This window comes from Melitaea cinxia, chromosome 14 (genome assembly GCF_905220565.1).
Source record: "Melitaea cinxia chromosome 14, ilMelCinx1.1, whole genome shotgun sequence".
In the NCBI taxonomy this organism is placed as follows: domain Eukaryota; kingdom Metazoa; phylum Arthropoda; class Insecta; order Lepidoptera; family Nymphalidae; genus Melitaea; species Melitaea cinxia.
In genome coordinates, this window is record NC_059407.1 from 867707 (window position 1) to 892007 (window position 24301).

Genomic DNA, 24301 nt, shown 5'->3' on the forward strand with positions numbered 1-24301 from the left:
AATTGGTATTTACGAGTTAGTTGCTCGTTTATTTTTTCTTTTTATGGAATCGATACTTGATGCTAAGTACTGATATTAGTACTAAGTATCGAAAGGAAGTATCGAATTTCTGAATACTAGTATCGAATCAAAAGGTAGCGATATGAGTAAAGTATCGGATTCGATATCGTGTCCCTATCTGTGGCAATACTCGAAATATGTGATGGCCCTGGCTACCCGTATTTTGACCCGTATTAGTGAATAGTGACACAAAATAGCATTTTGCAACAGTAATTTAAAAATAAATAGACATTTTATTTTGGTCTTGCTTTGTAAACAACTAACAAAATTGCTTCCACAATGACTGTTACGCGGGTGGCGGAGTCCCGCACAGAATTTAAATTAAAGAGTCTACCCGAGGACGCTATATCGAGTGTAAAGTTTGCCCCGAAATCCAATCAATTCCTACTAGTATCGTCCTGGGATTGTTCCGTCAGGTTATATGACGTGTCAGCTAACGTTGAGCGGCATAAATATAGTCATGAACTTCCTGTACTTGATGTGTGCTTCAGGGTAACTGTTTGTTTACTTCCATGCCTTTCTAACCTAAGGAAATATTTAGTATAATTTTTGTATACATTTTTTGTGACCTATAAAGTATAACTAGTAACTGTGCACAATGTTTTCAGGATGCTGTACATTCCTACAGCGGGGGCTTAGACCAAACATTGAAAATGTATGATTTGAATGCCACCACCGAAAGTGTTTTAGGGGACCACAAGGGTGCAATAAGATGCGTAGAGTTTGCGAATGAAGTCAATGCAGTACTGACTGGAAGCTGGGATGGCACTATTAAGATGTGGGATAGTAGGGTTCCAAACTGTGTCGGAACTTACAATCAAGGCAATGAAAGGGTAGGTATATATTTGTTTAATAACCAACTAAATCAAGTAATGAGATTTTCATCCTATCCACATAATGAAATTACATAATGCTCTTTGACTTAATTTTAAGGTATACACAATGAGTATTGTCGGTGAAAAGTTTGTAGTCGGCACTTCTGGACGTAAAATTTTTGTATGGGATGTAAGAAATATGGGCCACGTCAATCAGAGACGAGAATCGTCCCTCAAGTACCAAACTCGATGTATTCGTGTGTTTCCTAACAAACAAGGTTACGTCTTAAGCTCAATAGAAGGTCGTGTCGCTGTGGAGTATTTGGACAGCAACCCTGAGGTGCAGAAAAAGAAATATGCTTTCAAGTGTCACCGAATTAAAGATGGAGGTTGGTATTATTATTATTCAAAATTAATTATGATCTTGGGAATTGTAGGTCAGTCACCTTCAATTTAAAAATAATTTGCTTAAACTTTTAAATTTTTAATATTGAGTGTATGTAATTAAACAAGTTGTGAAGAAAAGTGATCTTTTCAAGATCTGTCCAATATAAGTACTGGATTTATAAACAAAAGACATTTCTGGACATATTCTGCTTATTTAGGGGTATTTTACCATACACCATATTTGGATTACATATACATATAGTTGGATGAAAAAAATAATGGTATAAATTCCATTAATTAGATTGTTTAAATCAATTCAGATAGCCTAATTAATTTGTACTAGCTGTGCCCTGCGGTTTCACCCGCATTTATTTGAGGAAAAAACATACTCAAAATATAGCCTACAAAGCCTTCCTCGGTAAATAGGCTATATGACATGAAAAGCAGTAGTTTTTAATATTAGCATTTTCATATGAAGAAGATTTTCAGTTTATATATTGGTACATGTAACCTATCTTAGTAGGGACAGAGAACCATGTGCATTTTACACATAAAAAAAAAAAAATACATTAAAAACATATATTTTATTCAAGGTTTGGAGAAAATTTATCCAGTAAACGCAATAAGTTTTCATTCCGTGTACAACACCTTTGCCACGGGCGGTTCCGACGGATACGTTAACATTTGGGATGGATTCAACAAAAAGAGACTGTGTCAATTTCACAGGTGCGTATTATTTATATATCTTTATTATGAAGACATTAACAGTTTATTTACCGACATTATTGATATGTGTACTATTTGTATGTATATCTGTCCCAGAAAAAAAATGTAGCTATATTAGCATATTATGTAGCTAAATATTGGCAGAAGGAGTTGCTTATCTTAAGAAAAGATGACTGTGTGTGTGAATAATAGATATATCAAAGATAATACTAACAAATTAAACTCATTGCTTCATATCTTGCTAATAGAATTAAAAATGTATCAATAAACGGAATATAGTCTTCTTGATCTGTGTCTGTATGTGCATTCTACAGGGATTAATTCTAGGTCCTTTTCATTTTCTCATATACATTAATGGTATACCATTTTATGTTAAGGATATTTGTTATGTAGTGTTATTAGCTGATGGTATATCGTTTATTTTTGAAATTGATGATGAATTGACTGTATCTTCTTTGAAAAGTAACCGAGAATCTTGCCTATTCTTTTCTGTAGACTCTTATTTCGAATGGTAGTTTCAATTTTAAATATTTAACTATAATAAATTCATTTGACAAATATAATTTCTAATGACGAATAAAAAATAAATAAATAAATATTTTGATGAAATCAACACTATTGAATTTATAGTTTAAGAGTAACTACCGGCCTACATCACTTACGACTACAAGAATAAATTAAAACAAACTTCATCACAATTGAAGAATTTTAGTTAGTTTACCGTAAATAAAAATAATGATATAATTTGGTATATATTTAATATCATACATTAGTAACAGAAAACCAATGGTAAAATTTAAATATAAATGATATACGACTATAAGAAATATATAAATTATTGATTCGTTTGAATCCAAGTCCGATAACCGGCTACACGTGTGTGAACACCATAGAAGTTAGGATTACCACAATTGTACATCCAAGAAATAATACTGACGATGACGTTGTTATGAATGACGGGACCGCCCGTGTTGCCATGGCAGGCGTCATTGACGGCATTGCTAGCGGTGGAGCTGGTGCATACCACATTTGTACCCATTGTGTAACCTAGCCTCGAATATTCGTTTCTACATGTGTTAACGTTTATAACGACAGCTTGCTTTTGGCGGAGTGTATCAGAATATGGACCTTCCATCTGAAATATTATTTATTATATTTTATAAAATTCTTCTTCAATTCGTTACATCAAATTTGATCTAAAGACGACAAATAGTTAACCCATTTACTGAGTAAATTAATAATATAGTTGTGATGCTTACAAGATTCGCTCCCCATCCAACGATCGTTACTGTCGTGTTTGTTGCTACGGCGAGGTTCGAGCTAGGGATTGTACCAATGGCGACTGCTTCGTTGAAAGAAAAAGCTCCGATGATTCTTAAGATTGCAATGTCATTGTTCAAAGTCTGGGGATGAAAGTTCGCGTGTGAAACGATTCTCATTGCTACACGAACAACACCGCCCGTACTTGAACTACTGGAGCCAACTCGTACTCGCCACTGGCTAGGTGAGGTGTGTCGCCTGAAACGAGTAATGTTTCTTTAACAGCTCAAATCTATAATATAAAAATGAGTCGCTGAATGTGTTGCTAAGCGCAAAACTCGAGAACGGTTGGACCGATTTCGCTAATTCTTTTTTTAAAATATTCCTTGAAGTACGAGGATGGTTCTTACGGAGAGAAAAATTCTAAAAAAAAAAAAAATTAATAAAATTAAAGAATCGACTGTTAGGCGATACGAAGTTCGCCGGGTCAGCTAGTCATAGATAAATACTGTCCTCATATAGTGTTGTGTTCCTGTGGTCAGTATGGGTAGTCAGAGCTCCTGGGAGGATTGGGTCGGCAACGCGCTTGCGATGCTTCTGGTGTTGCAGGCGTCTATAAGCTACGGTAATCGCTTACCATCAGGTGAGCCGTACGCTTGTTTGCCGACCTTGTGACATAAAAAAAAAACCTAAACCTCCTCATAAATCTCAACAATCTCTCAATAATTCAAACTACTTACGTGAAACACTGGGCCGCGGTCAGGACAGACCTGATGTTTATAATAGAACCGACACATTCTTGGTTGAAGGTCAGGCCATTAGGTGCGAGGAGTAGAGCTGCAGCGAATGGGTACCGTTCGATTGTTGTCTCAGTTCCACCTATTATCCTATTAGCTGCCAAACTGACTGAAAACATATTAATTGTATATTTTTTTTAACCGACTTCAAAAAAAGGAGGAGGTTACTCAATTCGACCGTATATATTTTATGTATGATCGGGGATAACTCCGTCGTTTATGAACCGATTTTGATAATTAATTTTTTGTTGGAAAGGAGATATCCCTAGTATTGGTATCATGATAAGGAAACCAGGATCTGATGATGGGATCTCAGAGAAATCGAGGGAAACTCTCGAAAACCCGCATAACTTTTTACTGGGTGTACCGATTTTGATGATTTTTAATTTAATCGAAAGCCGATGTTTATCATGTGGTCACATTTAAATTTCATCGAGATCTGATTAAAATTTTTGGAGTAATCTTTGATAATGCATATTTACTTGACTATTTTTTCGTTGTATCTACGTTGTATTACTTGTCGATATAATTGAAGTCGGTTTTTCTTCGTTTGCCTGATTATTTAGTATATAGATATAAATAACGTCCACGGGCTCTTAGTTGTCCGTGGCATTTTTACCACATAATATAATTGTTACTATATGGCGTACGTTTTTTTTTTACAATAGTTTAATTTCAGACCAGCAGTTCTAACACTGTCTAGAATTGTTAGGATGGTTGGACACTGACCGCTTTCCATTGTTATAACGATATTAAATAATAATGTTAATAATATGCAATAAATATACTAAATATATAATAATACATAATTAACGATCGATTGATCGATTCAGCATGAAACGCCGTCCTGCAAGCAAAAGTTGTAAAGACAACACAAGGGAACAAAATTAAACTTTTTTTGTTGCATAGAAATTTATACCCGTTGTTTGCTAATTTGAAGTCGCTAATTTCAAATCTAACTTCATTTTTTCATGGGTCATTGGAATGTTCACATGATGGCAGACTATTAAAAATAGCCCTGGCGAACTATGTCAAACCAAAAAATGTTAAAAAAAATCTTTGATAGATAGTAGTTATTATTCTAATCTCAAAAACTCAAGCTGATACAAATAATTTGACCCATCTGAAATCAGCACCCCGAGAAAGTATTAGACATAATATTTCATGTAACAAAAATGTTCTCCTTTGTCTCAAATTATTTAAATAACAACACAAGCAGACTATTTAATTTTTTTTCCGCAAACATCGCCATGATAATAACGAAAACAAAAAAGTTGTAACAAAATCCTTTCATTTTAATTTATATAAATTAAATTAGACAATGATAAAAATAATATGTAATTATTTCATTTGTAAAATATGTTAACTCACCGGAGGGTACCGCCAGAGCTATCGCCAAAATAATTAAAGTACGCATTTTCACTAAATGTTAAAATTGAAATGAAAATTTCGAATGTAACGTGACAAATATTGTACGGACTTTTATACAACGGTCGTACAAGTCGAGGAGAGATTACACAATCTTTAATCGTTAATTTATTAAAGTAATCATTATGATTAAATCTATAGTTATCGTATTTATTTAATACTCAGGGGAAGTCCTGCAGTCACTGATGCTATAAAACGCTTAACCTTCTGAGAAGACCTTTAAAAACAATTGAGCTAAATTTTCGTCATTTCGTAGACCTTCTACTCTTTGATATGGGTCTCGTTCATGGATTATTTTGAGTCCGCGGGCGTGGCATATGCGGTTCTGCACCACCACAAGTCAGAGACTCTTCGTTCTCGTTCAAAGTGTCTGTCCTCCTGGTTATTGCCTTGCCTTTTGCAGCATCATCACTTCTACATTCAAAGACTCACCAGATCATCGGCTTCGTTTAAGGAAATTCATGTTCATGATGAAAACTCTTCCGTTCTGAACTGAATACATAGAAACATATCTAGCGTAGCCCTTTCCATTGCCCGCGAGAGTTTCTGAGTTTTTTTACGACCATGTTTCGGAGAGAATTTTGACATTGTCAAATTTTTGAAATTATAGCTGACCCGAGCTGTATTCGGTGGTTTTTATAATAATAATGAATAATAAATATTTACAACATACACACACGGTCGTCTGTTCCTAAAGTAAGCAATTTAATGCTTAATGTTATAGATAAGAGCCGACTGGTAAATGATATATATATATATATATATATACCCAGACTCGGGGTGGGAATCGAACCCACAACCCTCGGTGCAGTAAGCAGGGTAACTACAAACTGCGCCAACGGGCTAGTTAAATGGTTTAAAAAGGTTCAGGTTTAAGGTTTAATAGGTTAAAGGTTTCCTTCTCAATATGAGACCCTATATAATTATAGGGACTAGGTAGACCGTAGGTAATGAGTAAGACGCCAATCCTTAACGGCGTTACTCATAAAAAGTTCAGGAAATTAGCTTCTAAAAACTTGTAAACAATCATACAAATCGTATTTCTATTACATTTTAGACTAACATTTGTGTATTGTAATATAATGTGAAATATTAAAAATTAGCTGACCCCGCAAACGTTTCTTTGCCATATATGTTATTAACCCGCTTAATCCCCCCCCCCCCCTATAACTTAGGGGTATGAAGAATAGATGTTGGCCGATTCTCAGACCTAACCGATATGCCCACAAAATTCTATTAAAATCGGTCGAGCCGTTTCGTAGGAGTTCAATGTTTAACACCATGACACGATAATTTTATATATTAGATAAATAACATTGTCCCAGGTACAACACGGCGGTGTCGTCGCTGAGTTTCTCCCACGACGGTTCGGCGCTGGCGATCGCCTGCTCGCAGCTCGACGAGACTCAAGTCGACGAACCGAAGCCCGAGGACACCATCTACATCCGATATGTGACCGATCAAGAAACGAAACCCAAATGAGTGGCGGGCGCCCGGTAGCCTGTGGCTTTATAGTTGTAGCGACATTTGAGACATTCTGACTTTATGATAATTTTTACCATTTAGACTGAGTGGATTTTGAGATTCTGTTAATAATATTTACTTCAAATAATATTTTGTATCAGATCACTGATAATTTGTATAATCTTTCAAAGATTAACAGTTGTTTTACGACGAACGTCAAGATAATAAATATATTAAACATTAAGGAAACAGTCCAAGATAGTAGTTTACTAGAAATTAAGTGTGAAAGTAGGGTGATTTAATTTCAGGCATGATAAATAAAAAAAACCGAAGTCCAGTCATTGTCACATAGTTCTATTATCGATAAAAAAAATCAAGCGTTATCTATTTCTCAACAAATATTAATTTATAAAAATGGACAGAAATTGTGACTTGCAAAACGATGCTACTTTGTGCTTTTTACATAAATCATTGTTTTAAAACCTAGCTTATGTATATATAATTGAAACGCTCTAGTTCCTAGCTAATGTAGCCGAAAGTAAGAACTGTTTTCTTGATATTTGATGTTCTGACTAATCTTAACACGAATGTCCTATAAAGCCACAATCGGGATAGTGGAATGAAAGAGAAAGTAAGAAATTGAGTGATTTAGATTTAAGTGATGAATACTTGAAATAAATAATAAGTTTTTATGTGTCCTTTTTTATTTTAATTTGCCGTGTGTAAGAAGTTTATAATACATTATATTTTGGTTCTCTTCCTAATAGTAAATAAATATCAGGTATAATTACACATAAGGGACATGTTTAAATTGCGTCACACGTGAAGGGGGGATCGACTAAGTGTGGCAACATGTGACAAGGGATGGGGAGGGGTCCAGTTTTATGACATCACATTTCAAGCTTTTGAGATAGATACGTATTAACGGTTAACTTAAAGAATTTAAATAAAAATTGCTTTGTTGGCGAACTGATACTCGCCGTACTAATTTATAGATTTTCGTACCTATATTTGAAAATAATTTTAAAGGAAATAAAAATAATGCCGAATCCTTATGTTTATTTACTAACTTGTATGTGTAAAATATTGAACGTCACACTAGGTGGGGGGGGGGGGGGTTATGAGGGGAAATAAAAATTAATGCAAAATTCCTATAATCTCAAATTTGTTTATTATTAGTTATAGACTATTTATAAAATTAGAATATCTGTCTGTAGGGCTAACCTTAACTATTCGGTTTTAAAACGTCTCTTACAATATTTTTTTTAAGCATAGATAATAAATGTTTGGTGGATCAGAATTGACAGCCAAACTGTTCCCAAGAACTCGCCCAGTTACTAATAACAAATTAATGTGCCCTTTTAATAATATAACTTAAAATAAAATTCAGCTATAAACGCAATACTGTAGTATTCACAGCTTAATTGCTATAAATCTAGAGTCGTATATAATTTTTTTAAAATAATAAGAGTACGTAAAAAGTATTGTACTTATTTATGTACAAGGACGAGGAAAGATTAAATTATATTCAATCTTAATTTTATTTTAATTATCGTCATGATATATAATCTATACCTATTGTTTTTAAATATCACTCGGGGGGAAGTTTTATTGTGACGGCCTAAATTATCGTTATTGACATCTGTCTTCTTCTCTTCGACATGTGTGTCTTTTAGGGATTATTTTAAACAGCGTGGAATAAGGAATGTTTCGCGGTTTTGCACCACCAGAAACCAGTAACTATCCTCGTTTGACAAAACGGGGAATCACAACACTAAGGGAGTTTGTTCTACTGGTTTTGCTAACAGCGCATTTCCCGGCGCAGCTTTATCTTTCTTATGTCCAGAGTCTCACGGATCATCGCTTCATGTTCATTCTGCTGCTGCTGTATCGGCTGCGCGCCGCTAACTATTCTTGAATTATTTTATGACTATGTCTCTTAGAGAGTTTTAATTTAAAGGCGTTGTGAAATTTCTGAAATACTGGCAGCTGAGCTGAATTCAACCGCTTATTTCCTACTCGATATCAGACTCATCTATGCGAACTGTAAGCCCAAGTATACATAAAATGAAAATCCTTTCTGGGGCTTCACTCCTGAAAGAAGCTACATCCTGTGTTTTTATGCCCAGTTCGGCACGACTGTCCTTATTATATGTCCTACGACTAAACTCTACTATACATAATCACTTAAAAAAAAATCAAAAACTATCAGTGTTCCTCTACTATATTATGCATATAATTATTATACATATAAACCTTCCTCTGAATTCACTTTATTTACTAAAGAAAACCGCATCAAAATCCGTTGTGTAGCTTTAAAGATCTAAGCATACAGACAGCGGGAAGCGACTTGGTTTTATACTATGTAATGATGAATGCAATCACAATCATATCATTAATAAAAATATTTCCTACCTACTCGTATTTTAAAACTTATGCACAATGTCTGTTTATTGTAGTAGTAGGCTATAAAACTTTATTTTATTCTTTATTCTGAGAAGCATATCAGAAAGCAAAGGCAATGCGCATACCATTTGGTAAATTATATGCTTCACAGTTTAGTAATAAGTACCTGGGTGACCGAGCTCAGCTCGTATTTTTAGTAAATCGTGAAGAATTAGTAGAAGAGAGAGTTAAAATGATTCGCTGCCGGTTTGGATGAAGTCTTTTTTAAGCGACTTCAAAAAAGCAGGAGGTGACTCAATTCGACCGTATATATATATTTGCTTTTCCCTTTTATAAGCCTCTATTATAAAGTTCACTTTTATGAGATAGCTTAGTATAAATTGTTGGTGTCGATTTATGCATAATATAGTAGAGGAACACTGATAGTTTTTGATTTTTTTAAAAGTGATTATCTATAGTAGAGTTTAGTCGTAGGAATATTTAATTTTTAATAAAAAAATCAGATTTGATTGATAAAATGGTGTATGTTGATGAAAAGATAAAATATATCAAAAACTTTGATATCAAGTAAATTTATTCTAATCGCTTTTTCATAACAATATACTATCAAAAAAGCGAAAGTAATTAAAATAATTACCAAGCAGAAACTGGGAGCGAAGTGACTCGTTGTGTTTAAAACAAATTAAAGGCACAAACGGTAGGAACTTAACCGGGAATTTGCAGGCCATATAAGCGAGCATTAAAACGTATACCAAACGTTCAAATTAACACATTTCGCGAATACACAAGTGATGCGAGGGCGCAGGATTCCGCAATTATATTTAAGAGTGCGCGCAGAAATAGCAACATTCAAATTGAATTCCGTATCGATCTTTCGCCGATAGAAATAAGAGTTATTTCTTTGAAAAATGCCCAGTGTCTTAATATTGTCGAATGAAGCTTACTCAGTCTAAACTGGCGTTCAAACAATACATGTTTGAGACCACCTAAAGCCTTCTTAGAACTGTTACTTGGCTGGGCGTAATGGTGTAGTGTTTGTGAAAACTATTTTAGTTGTCTATAATTGCGTTCTACCATTAGCGTCGGCTGTTAAGGAAGTAATTTCCGCTAATATTATATAAACTAATATAATGTTTGTTAAAATCATAATTAGCTGAACATATATCACTGTTAAAACATTCAGCTAAAGAAGTTTGGTTTAATTCTAATTGTAAGTGATCATTACAAATAAACGAGAAGATAAGGTAAATACTTTTTAGTGTTTTTGCCACATAAAAAAAGAAACGAAGTAATGAAACGATTTCTAAACATGAAAATGTTAAATTTAATTTACAATTTAATAATTTTGTGATTAAAATACATTAGAGCAATTTTGCTAAAAAATTTAATCAGGCACAAACATTACGTACATAATTATTTTAAGTGAATATACAATTATCTATCGTAATATGTATTTCATAGGACTGGCGTACCTGTGTAGGACAATATGTCCCGAAATTTAATATCACTTCATCATCATCACTTCAGCCTATTGCAGTCCACTGCTGGACATAGGCCTCCCACAAGTTCGCGCCGAAAATGGCGTGAACTCATGTGTGTTGCCCATAGACACCACGCTGGGCAGACGGGTTGATGACCGCAGGGCTGGCTTTGTCACACCGAAGACGCTGCTGCCCGTCTTCGACCTGTGTATTTCAAAGCCAGCAGTTGGATGTTTATCCCGCCATCGGTCGTCTTCTTAAGTTCCAAGATGGTAGTGGAACTGTGTTATCCTTTACTGGCCTCTTACGACAGCCACGGAAAGAGAGGGGGTGGCTATATTCTTTACTGCCACACAGCTTAAATTTAATATAAGAATAATGAAAAAAGAAATGTATATCTAATTAGGACAAGGAGGTATACGATAAAAAAATGGATACGGTAGGAAACTAACTTAACTGGGTCTTACCTATAGCACAAATATATATTTCTTTAAATACAAATATTTTCTCCAAACTGAAAGCTAATCAGCGACAATCGTTAAAAGATTGGAGAGTGAAACTCCCAGCGAACGTTGCGGAAGTTGCGGATAATTGTTAGAGCTACTAATATTAAAAATGCGAAAGTTTGTGAGGATGTATATATGTCTGTTTGTTAATCTTTTAAGCAAAAAACATAGGACCGATTTTAATAACACTTGGTACACACATATCTGGAGATTTAGAATAACATATAGGTTACTTTTTATCCCGACATTCTAACGGGATCGGAAATTAGGCGGATAAAACCACGTGGTGCAGCTAGTATTTCATATAATGCTGCGGAATTTATAAGTATCTACTACAAGTGTTGGGTCAGCTGGCGACGACGAACCCAAAACAGACAGGTATGGGCCGCGCCTCGAGCGCGAAAATATTACGGTACCCAATTTGTTTATTTAATAATTTTTTATTCGCCAGGTCACGACCACTGAGAATGTAACTGAGCATTTTATTTATGAATGTTATAAATGTTTTCTTGTATTTTTATGTAGTGCGTTTTTAAGATACTTGATGATTTGTACCGTTTCATTCGAAATGACATGGTGATCTATACTTTTGTCAGCGAACTTTTAAAAGTTACGGCCAAACGGTTCGCGATTAACTTTTCAATATACAACAGTAATTATAGTTTTAAAATACTAAAATGAATACAAAATAGTTGTTGACCATTAAACAGATGGGTGAATGTCGTTTGTAGTTTGTATATTTGTATATTCTACTAATATTAAATTATGACAATAGATGTTGTAGATTTTTCAATAAAAATTTTGTATTTCTCTACTTTTATGTATATTAATTATTCTAAGTTTTTATTGAGAGAGATATATTTTTACTATTTAATAAATTTTTGTCACAAAGATCCGAAGGATATCTGATTAGGTAGTGAGGTCATGTACCTAATATATGCCAGTGGTAAAGAAAGGCTAATACAGGCACTGACCTCGACAGGCGGGATGTGCAAAAACCTTATGCCTTGTGCTATCTTACCGTTAAATCTCACTATCTAATCTGCGGGGTCACGCTGAGCAACGAAAAGGCGTAAATAATTGTTGTTTACATGGATTTAAAATAAAATAAAAATGTGTTCCTGTCAGTTCCGATATGCGATAGGAGTTTACTATTTACAAATCAAAATGTCCTATGAAATGAATCAAATTAAAATTAATCGAAATAATAAAAATCTAAAATCAATACATAAATCGACCTTTATTATTTGTGTCATATGTTATTTCACATATTGTGTTAAATCGATTGAAAGCCTTTGAACCAAACGCTATACTTATTAAAAATATAACCCATTGTTTTTTTCTAATAATCTCGCCTTAAGTCCATATCACAATTTTTTTCTAAATTATCAGTACCTACAGTTCGACGGGAGAGGAATTGAAATTTAAATATGTTATTATGAATAAAATTATGGGTAAAGCTTTTACATGAAGTACCTATATGTTGATAAAAACAGAATTTTAAATTGTAAGAAATTGACCATTATAGCTATTCTCATACTTTTGAAATAAATAACGTTAATCTAAATGAAGCGTTAAATTATTTAAAGATAAGTTCTATTAATTTTGTACGAGTGGGTATGTTAATTTACAAACTACGGCGAGTGGGCGCGTGGGCGCGTTCCGCAAATCCGGAATTATTAAGTTATTTTTGCGTTCTCATAATAGCACAAAAGGTGCTTTATACCTAAGTTTGTATAACATATTCACACATTGTTAAATGTGTCAATTATTTGTTAAATTAGTGTATCAATGTAAATGGATCAAATAAAATAAAATAAAAGACAATTTATTAGTTTTACGTTTTCTTTTACTTAACGTCAATTAATTTTTAGTAATGACATTACGAGTATAACATTGTGTATGAATGTATATAATTAAAATTCTACAGAGAATAAAATAAAAAATTGTCCATTATATTTACTTTTATCAAAATTCCAAAGCAATTGGTGTAACTACGTTGGTAAAAACTCGCGTGCCGTAGATAAATAATAAATGTATACGATTGAATTTCACTATACAACTGGTTGACAATTGCAAAGCAAAGATGAATTTAGTTAAGATTATATAAGTATTTAAACATTTAAGCCGTAGCCAACAACTATCCCATAATTAGGATGCATTAATAAAGCGAAAAAAAATTCATTAAAATGAATTACTATTAAATTTTCTCAATAGTTGACGATAGGAACTAAAATATTCAATAATCATCATTAATTTGCAACTATGTATATAAATAATTCAATTACATCCATGTAACATCTTTTAATTGTAAAAAATGATACAATTATCGAAAGGGTTTGAACGCGGTAAGTTGTGCTATTTTAGTCAGACGCTGAAATATTAAAAGCGGCAATCTTAATTGATAGACATTAAATAAATAGACACGAAAACACCGTTTATCTGCATTTAACCGAGGATGGCCATTTACATTGATAAGGGATGTTGGTGATAGTGGTTCGATTCGCGTCCATATCTAAATGGTATCTCCTGTGATTAAAACGTACATTAGCGTGAACTCGTTTTTATTCACGAACCATTGGTAGTCCGATGGAGGATGCGGAATGGGTTTTGCTAATAAAGCTTTTAACTCTTATAAAAAAAAGAGAAGATACGGCCACTGGGAAACCTGATTCTCTAGAAGAAATAATCAGCATGATTTTGTATGTCAAGTATGTACAAAATTTTTGTTCTATGCACATTTTCTAAATCATAATAGTAGCAAAAACGCCTGAACTCAATGGCATTTAATGTGTCATAAAACTGTATGCAAGAATGTCTATTATTCAAGAAATATCCAAAAGAAATAATATCGTGGATATAGACATGAATTGTTTTATACATAATATAATATTTATAAAAGTGGAATATTTTGCAGCATTATCATTATTTTTTTAAACAGCTAGGTCGGCAAAAAAGCCTGCGATTCATCTGATGGCAAGCGATTATCGTAGCCTATAGACGTATGCAACATCAGAAGAATCACAAACGCGTTGCTGACCCTGCCTCCCATCATCACCGGAACATAACACAGCTTGAAAGCAGTATTATTTAGCTGTGATTTCTAAGGTCGAGGTACTTCCCCAGCTGCTTCAATTTTGATCAGGATATGTCATGCTATGCCTACCTCAGATGTATTTATTTACATTGAAGTCTACTAAGGTATTTACTACTATTATAATGCTTGAGTGAATGTGGATAAAATTTGATACAGGAATTGGTAACAAAGTTAATACTTCTTGACATGTATGAAATTAATTTATATTAGTACTAGCTGTGCCCGCGGCTTCGCCCGCGTTGAAATCAGTGTGTCACAAATTTTTCCCGGCAAACTTGAAGTGAAACTCATCAAAATCGGCTTAGCCGTTCCGTAAAATTTCCTTTTGAAGCCCTCCATTGCATGAAAATCCGTTCAGTAGATTTTGAGGGAATCGTTCACATACCTACACTTTTGGGGACTTTGTTTTATAATACACTAACTGTTGCCCGCGGCTACGTCCGCGTGAAGCGCGCGTCACGTTGAACAAAACGGTTCGTTGATTCGTCAGAATTGTAGTATGAAATAATATAGTATTGTAGTGTAAATATGTTTAAAATATACTGCATGCAATTTAGTTTTTAATATGGTTCTACGTAAATATATGCCACGGAATAGCGTAACGCATGCTCCTCCGTGACTCCGTGACGACAGGTGTAAATAAAAAAGTATTCAAGTAACGTAAAGATTAGATATTGTAAAAATAAAAAATGTATTTTTTTGTACTACTTATAATATATAAGTAATCAATATAAATGATTCTGGAACACATAGGGTTGCAAACGTGGTTATTTTCCTTTAAACCGACCCTGCTGTATATGTGCCATACAAACTATCAACCCAAATTAAACCCCTTTAGCGGTGGAATATCCCAAAAACCGTTCTTAGCGGATGTCTACTAACTAATCTACCTCCCTGCCAAATTTCATCTTTGTCCATCCTGGATGGATGGACCATCCAGATATACAAACTTCCAACCCGCGTTTAACCCCCTTAGGGGTCGAGTTTTGTAAAATACGCTCTTAGCGGATGTCTACGCCTTATAAGAAACCTACCTGCCAAATTTCAAGTTTGTAGATGTTATAGTTTCGGAGATTTCGTGATGAGTGAGTCAACCTACCATCCCCCGTTTTAACCCCAAAAGGGAGTTGATTTCTAAAGATACGTTATTTGGACACCTTTTCATCATCTATAGAGCATACATTTTAAATTTCAAGTCTCTTACTTCAAAAACATAGGACTTTCATACAAACTTCCAACCCCCGTTTTACCCCCTTGGGGGTCGAGTTTCGTAAAATCCGTTCTTAGCGGATGTCTACGTCCTATAAGGACCCTACTTGCCAAATTTCAAGTTTGTAGGTGTTATAGTTTCGGAGATTTCGTGATGAGTGAGTGACCTTACGCTTTTATATATATTATAGATTATAGATGAGACTATTTTTATCTACGGAATAACATACAAATATAGCTTTACCGTGTAAATTTCTAGGCGAAAGAAGACGCAGGCAAGAGTATAACTATACTCTTGCCTGCTGAATAACTATTCACAAATGATGAATGTATTACATAACAGGAAGACAAGATTACCGGAGCGACGTGGGCGCGCATTAAGCACTCGATATGCTTAGCGTAGTTAAATGTTATTGTGCATGAATTATTCCACTATACCGCGGCTAAAGTCTACACAAAAATAACAATTGGTGATAATCGAACGCTGCTACGATGGCAACGGTATTTCGTTACTTTGGACACACTAAAAAAAAAAACACATGGATTAAAAAAATAAACATAGTTTGCTTCCACACGACTGAAGTAAAACTTACGAAACGTAACTCTCTCTCTTTCTATCTTCACTAACTTATATCTTGTTCTCAGCTTCCGTTTGCCTCGCCCGTTCACACTTTCCGTAACACTCTCATCACTTATTCACCAGCTTACTCCCCAAGTCAAGCATGCGTACAGAAGTTTTACTTCAAAAAGGATTTAGTAGGTCTTAACTGTTAATATATTGATGCCAAAATAAATTTAAAACAGAATATATCATGGAAATGTTTGGATAGAGCGTAAAATAATAATATTTTCGTAATAATTTCGAAAGTAATTCTTATAATTGTGTTTGCAGGCAAACGAAGAAAAAACGCATTATCAAAGATTACTCCAAAAGTTGTAATCAGATCTCGATGAAATTTAAATGTGACCACGTGATAAACATCGGCTTTCGATTAAATTAAAAATCACTAAAATCGGTACACCCATTCAAAAGTTATGCGGATTTTCGAGAGTTTCCCTCGATTTCACTGGGATCCCATGATCAGATCCTGGTTTCCTTATCATGGTACCAAACTAGGGATATCTCCTTTCCAAAAAAAAAAACAATTATCAAAATCGGTTCATAAACGACGGAGTTATCCCCGAACATACATAAAAGAAATATACGGTCGAATTGAGTAACTTCCTCCTTTTTTTGAAGTCGGTTAATAAATACAGGTAAGTTTGTTTGAAACGATTTCGTTACATCGTTATTTATACGTTAAAATAGACAATTGATATTAAAATAATTGTGTTTGCTCGCAAACGAAAAAAAAACCGACTTCAATTACATCGAAGAGTAATACAACGTAGATCGACGAAAAAATAGTAATACTTTGTTCGTATTCCATATAACGCGACATTATAAAATTGTAGAATTATATAATGTTCTACTGTTATTTCTAACATTTTGTTAGCGATTGTAGGCAGAAATTTCATAAAAGGCCTCGCTTATTACGGCGGGTTTTTTAGTTGAAGCGGATTTATATTGAATTACGGTTTATGTCTTTTTTATTAAAAATATGTAATGTTCATGTTTTCACACAGCTCCGATGCACGACTGGAGTTTATCCCTTCAGATCAACTGTCTAAATAGGCACAAAAAGGCTTACTAGTCTAAGAAATATATTATTACTATATCAAATTGTAAATAAATTAATGCAATAACGCCATCTATCGGAACCTAATTGCGTTATTAGAAAACGTCTGAACGCCATCTCTAACAAGGTCATTCGTTCAGTAGATTTTACTGTTCAATTTTTTCATTCCGGGGCCTTAAATGAAAATCGATTCTTAAGGAGAAAACTCCAAAAACAGTCAAGTAAATACGCCATATCAGATATAGCTCAAAAAGTTCGAGTCAAATCTCAATTATATTTAAATGGGACCACATGACAAGCACCACCTATCGATTAAAAAAAGAATCATCGATATCGGTCCACCCAGTAAAATAGTAATGAGGTTAATATAACGTTGGTCGACGTAAAATAGCCAAGTAAATACCCAGTATTAGCGATAACTCAAAAATTAAAAGCTCAAATATATTTATTTATTTATTTATTTATTTATTTATGTTTATTAGGAAGACATACAGTTTGATATACATTAAAAATTAAATTTAAATGACATACATTTACCAGTTAAGTCTTCACATAATAATAGCACAAATAATAGCAATTAGTACATTAAAAAAAAAACATACTAATTTCAACTCTAAGGGTCTAAATTTAGATATATATTTTCTTATACCAAATTAAAATGCCAATAAAGCATGATTGAAAACAAAAAAAAAATGACAACAAAAAAAGTGACAGAATTCTAACAATATCAGATATTAAGATTACAATTAAAAATTAATTAAAATTAAAATATCATCGAGAAATGACATTCATCGTGATAGATTTAAATCTATTTAAGTTAACATTAAACATGTCAATGTCACCAAACACATTGTCATGAGAGTTGCATGCACGATAAAGAAAAATATTCCGAGCATATTTCGTTCTAATTACAGGTACAAAAAATTGTAATTTTTTACGAGCTTGTAAACGAGGACATCTCAAACTAATATTACTCAAAAGATAAGGTGTATCAACATAACCGGTTAGTATTTTATAAAGCAAATGCTCGTCCCTAACCATTCGACGGTCCTTTAAAGAGATCAGAGCGGATGGCTTCGCGAACAGGTAGTTAGTTTTAAAACTAATATGTTTGCTAAATTTCTTTTGAACATTCTCAATTCTATCAATGTATACATTGTATATTGGGTTCCACACAGTTGAAGCATATTCGAGAACTGAGCGAACGTAGGCATTGTACAAAGTAAAGAGTGTGGCACTGTTACGAAAATCTTTTCCAATCCTAAGAATAAACCCCAGCATTCGAAACGCCCTGCCAACAATGTAGTCAATATGACAGTTAAATAAAAGTTTACAGTCAAGGTACACTCCCAGGTCTCTCACCTCAGTAACCCTCTTGATTGGTTCATTGTTAAAACAGTAATTGTACTCCACTGTATTACGTTTACGCGAAAAAGTAATGACATTGCATTTTTCGATGTTTAAGATAAGACCATTGCACTGACAGTAATCAAATAAACGGTTCAAATCATCCTGCAACAATGCACAATCAGTAGGTGTATTAATTGGTTTAAAAATTTTCATGTCGTCAGCATATAATAATATTTCCGAGTTCTTAAATACCTTATTTATGTTATTTATGAATAGATTAAAAAGTAGAGGGCCGAGATGAGAACCCTGAGGCACTCCTGAGGTAACGGGTACAAAAGATGAGCAAAAGCCTTTAACTGTCACAGCCTGACTCCGCTCCCTAAGATACGAAATCATCCAACGTAGGAGATCGCCATGTATACCAACTTCTACAAGCCTACGAATTAATAAATAATGCGAAATTTTATCAAATGCTTTAATAAAATATTTTTTTTAATTTATAACGAATAAACTGCTACTCTCTACTCTAGTGGAATATTGTAATTTGATCGATAGTGAACGAAGTAATTTCATAACATTTTGATAGATGGCGTTGTGGCAAAGTATTGAACATGACCACAGTCGTCTTAACATCGTCATATAAATACGTGTCATCAAAGATTAATCAAAAAGTAGTTATCAGATTTCGATAAAATTTATATGTGACCACATGATAAACATCAGCTTTCGATTAAAGTAAAAATTATCAAAATCGATACACCCAGTAAAAAGTTATTGCGGATTTTCAAGAGTTTCTCTCGATTTCTCTGGGATCCCATCATCAGATCCTGGTTTCCTTATCATGGTACCAAACTAGGGATATCCCCTTTCCAACAAAAAAAGAATTATCAAAAGCGGTACACCCAGTAGAAAGTTATGTGGTATAATACAACGTAGGTCGACGAAAAAAGCGTCAAGTAAAAACGCATTATTAGATATAATTCGAAAAGTAGTTGTTAGATCTCAAATAAATTTAAATGGGACCAATCGGCACACACCACCTTTCGATTAAAACAAAATTTGTCGAAATCGGTCTACCTGGTCAAAAGTTCTGATGTAACATACATAAAAAAAAAAAAAAAAAAAAAAAAAAAAAAAAAATACAGTCGAATTGAGAACCTCCTCCTTTTTTGGAAGTCGGTTAAAAAGGTAGCTGTTAAATTGATTGCCAATTTCTTTCTGCAGAATCTCCATTCCGAATTAGCGGTAGCTTTATATTAAATACAAAATTACTTTTAAAAACGAATATAATTTTTTTTTATATTCATACTTTTTAATCGAGTAAAAAAAATTTAAATGGTCGTTTAAAAGTGCTTTTAAAGTCTACTTGAATAAAGACATTTTTTATTTGATTTTTAAAACCATGTATTGAATACAATAAGCAAAAATTATTGTATGTTTTTCCGTATTGTTTTCAAGACAAGACGGTCACCCTAGCAGCGTCCAGTCATCTCGCATGGGAACACTCATCGACGATGTCGAGCGCCGTTGAAACAGTACAAATATGTCGATTCAGCACTCATCCGACTTTCCCATTGAGCCCGTACTTGTGAGTCAGTTTTTAATGATCACGCTCATGAGCTTTCAAGCGACAAAATCTTAAGACAAAATAAACACACAAATTAAGTGTTGGTTCTGTAACTTGTTAAATATTTACATTAAAAAATATTCTTTGTTTTTCATTCGGCTCTATTTTTGGTGAGTTTAATGATTGTTTTTTTTTATTAACGAAAAAGTTTTCACTATAATTAATTGCTAATCTGAGACCGGTATAAGTGGAAATAAAAATAAAAAAAAACTTATTCGAAATTAAGACATTCCGGTTATCTAAATCTAAATTTTCTTTGTATGTTTATTATTTAATGACCGAGGCTTTATATTGTTAGAAAACATCGAGAAAGCCTGAGGAAAAAATCTCATAAACCTAATAAAAACACGGACAAGTGCAGACCAAATCGAGTTATGAGAACTTTAAGAATTTGGTCCGCGCTTAGGTTAGTAAAATAATATAATTAATATCAACCCTGATTAATAATTAAGAATATATTTAGCAAAACTTGATTGGAGAGATGAGGGTGATCGAAATTAGAAATACTGTTTTACTGTCGTTTTTAACCGACTTTAAAAAGGAGGTTCTCAATTCGGTTTGTATTTTTTATGTGTATGTACAGCGATTATGGCGAGATTTCTGATTCGATTTACGTGATACTTTTTTTATTGGATGCCGAATAGTTGCCATTTGGTCCCATAAAAATTTGAATCAGTTTGGCTGAGTAGTTTTTTTAAACTATTTTTGTTAACTTGAATGATGTAAATTTTATGTGTGTTACCTCATAAATACTGGCTTTTTTGATTTTGATAATTCTTTTTTAATCGAATGCCGGTGCTTATCATGTGGTTCCAATTAAATTTAATCGAGATCTGTCACTCGTCTACATGCATTCTATTACTTGTCGATATAATTGAAGTCGGTTTTTTCATTTTCGAGTAAACCCAATTATTAAAATAATAATTTAACTAGCCCTCAAAACCTATAAAAAATGTAGATATTTTTGTACGTCACTTTTTGTTGATTTAGAAACTACAGCACTAATTCGACGAATATAAACGCCCACTAGTTATAAATTCCTTTATATCTAATTAAGTTTTTAATGTCAAGTTATTAATGTGCTCATTAGAATACGTCTCGTTTAAACACTCTAAATAATATTAATGAATCACAACAGTAATATGTAATCATTAACAAACAAGGCTACGAACGATTTTTGTAACTTTCTCATATATTTCTTGAACGAATCGCCAATATATTACTTGTATTATTAATAATGAGATTATTAACAAGTTTCTTGTTTTATAATGTTATTAATTATAATGCAAAAAGTACCTTATAGATTTAAAAATTGTATGACTAAACTAAAAAATCTTGTGTCTATGTTTTGTAGGTATGTAACATTTTTTATACAATTAGGACGACAAACAAACATATGGCCTTCCTTATGGTAAACGGTTACCGTAGGTTATAGACACATGAAACACCAGAAGCTACGTAGGCGTGTTGCCGAATCTAACCCCGAACTACAAATCAAAAATCGGCTAAGATCTAGACTAGGAAAAACCGAATTAGAATTATGGGGTTTTTGGGTGTGGAGGGCGGAGGGTGTAGGGGAATCTATACAAGGTAACACTGTCACACCTCAAAACCCCATGGTTATGGAGATATCCATGGTTAAAGTTTTGAGGTTAGAAGAAGAATTTAAAGCTATTATAATACCTTTGAGCTCGTAATGTTTGCATTGTGTGACAAATCGACACTTTTAAACAAAATAACGCGTCAGACTTCTTCTAACCTCAAAACTTTAACCATGGATATCTCAATAACCATGGGGTTCTGAGGTGTGACAGTGGTACCAGGGGTAGCGTTCCCCCCCCCTTCCCCCCACGGTCCCGAAATTCGGTTTTTCCTAATCTAAAGCTTTACCCAAAAATCAAATCAAAATATAAATTCTCCATGTTGTTACTGTACATTTATGTGTCTATGTATGAATTTACTATTGTACTATATATAATAGCTTACTTTAGCCTATCGTTGTCCACTCGTGGACATACGCCTACCCAAGCTTCCGGTTCTCTGCAATCCTCATTCAGCCTCCGCCGGCAATCTTACGTAGTTCATCGGTCTAGCGGGCCGGACAGTTTTCCACTATAATAACCATCATTGAATAATACACACCATTTAAGAGTGTATGCTACCTCAAATTGCTTACTTTCCACTCGGCAGGATTTCGATATCTTCCAAACTACTGAATATTTAAGTTTGAAATTTCTGTATGGTAGAGTTCAGGACATAAACTATCTTTCATATGTTTCGAAAACACGATGCCATAAAATTTTCTCGATACAAAAAAATCGCAAAGTTACCTCTATTTTTATATTAAAACCTTAATATCTCAGTAAATATAGAAGTTCTGGACTTGAGATTAAGCATGGTAATTGAAATAAGTATGAAGAACATTTTATATGTTGCGTTTTTTATAAAATAACTATTGATAATGTTTGTGGGGAGAAAATACATATAATTCGCGCGATGAACAACCAAGCGCTCTCAATTCTCATGTGTATTTAGTACGGGTGAAATCTGAATTCGAGCTGAGGTAGTGTAGCCCCTTAAGTTTGACTTACTAAATCTTCCGATAAAGAAGATAAATTAACATTCAAGACTTCATTAGCCATATATTATAAAATACATACGTTACAGTATGTTGAAATTTTTTTATATGCACCCGCGAGACATGCTAATCGTTTTTATTACTTTTTAACTATAAAGTTGTTTACATACACACACTCGCTGGTCTAGTCCCTTCATAAAAGTAAAATATGTCCCCTACAAGGCTCGCATAGCTCAGTTTACATTTTGAATTATTATCGCTTATAAAAGCCACGCGTATATAAATCGCGGTCTGGGTGGTTCAACTTCAAAATAATACATATTATCATTATTATATCCCGCTGAAGACGAACAATATACCACTTTCTCACATCCAATGACAAATTGCGAGTGAATTAATACCGAGAGGCGTTTGTACGAATAAATCAAACGGGGCGATTTTCACAGCGGGCTTTAGATCGTACCTTATTACAAAAATATTTTTACACTCGTAATCGCCTTATACGTTTGATAATAAAGTTCAAAACGTTACAGAAAATATGCAAACGAAATTAGCAAATCGGCAATGTTATTTTTGCTAGCAATTCCTTCGTTAATCGTTTTGTTTTAAGGCTTATTATTGCTTGATAAGTTTCGTATAGTCTGTCAAATGGTGTTAAATATACGCGGTCGCTGGAGGATGTTATTGCTCAGTGTCTTCGAGTACCAGTAGGGATGGGCAATTTACTCCACACGGGTCTTTATGCATGTCCCCAGTATATAATCCACACTAAGTAATTTATTAGACTCGAAATAGTATTCGCTTTGATTAATGAAAGATATTTGCGTATCAAACATTGTCGTGTGTTCGCTAAATTTCTTTTTTGGGTTCGTTTTATTTATTTAGTGTTGTATGTTACATGGGGATTTGGATATCGATATTTTAACAAGATCTTAAGGTTAAAGGACGTGTGTGTGACACAATTAAAATGTTTGTAATGTATTTTATTAATTGAAATAATACTAGTAATAAAGGTAAATATTGTATTCGTATTAAGATAGAAAAAATTAAGTATAATGTGTTGAGGTGATTTTTGTCTACACACTCAATTGAAGATATACAAAATTATTATATATAAATATCTAAACGATTTCGTTGTGGATTTCTAATAACGTTGTGGCTATATTTTAGCAGAGTCAAATTTTTTAAAGTGTAATTTTATTAAATATATTTTAACAAATATATCGACATCTAAAAGACCAACCCTATCAAATCGTAATGTATTTTGAAACAAATTACAAGTGCACTGCACTATTACGGGTTAATAGGGCGCTAAATTAATAAATCGACTTCGAATCTGTTACCCCATTCGCAACTGAGAAATTGTTTCAACTACACAAGAAAATGACAGACAATAATTTATATACATTCATTATACTATATTTAAGATAT

At 33.4% G+C, this 24301-nt stretch overlaps 1 protein-coding gene across 1 annotated transcript; it reads left to right on the forward strand.

The window, feature by feature from the left end:
* The first annotated feature begins 339 nt into the window (after positions 1-339).
* On the forward strand, positions 340-7629 carry LOC123659499 (mitotic checkpoint protein BUB3). The gene is made up of 5 exons (XM_045594712.1): positions 340-552; positions 669-893; positions 994-1264; positions 1856-1988; positions 6799-7629. Exons 1-5 carry the CDS (start codon positions 340-342, stop codon positions 6953-6955), a joined length of 999 nt encoding a protein of 332 aa, XP_045450668.1. The 3' UTR covers positions 6956-7629.
* The last annotated feature ends 16672 nt before the right edge of the window (positions 7630-24301 follow it).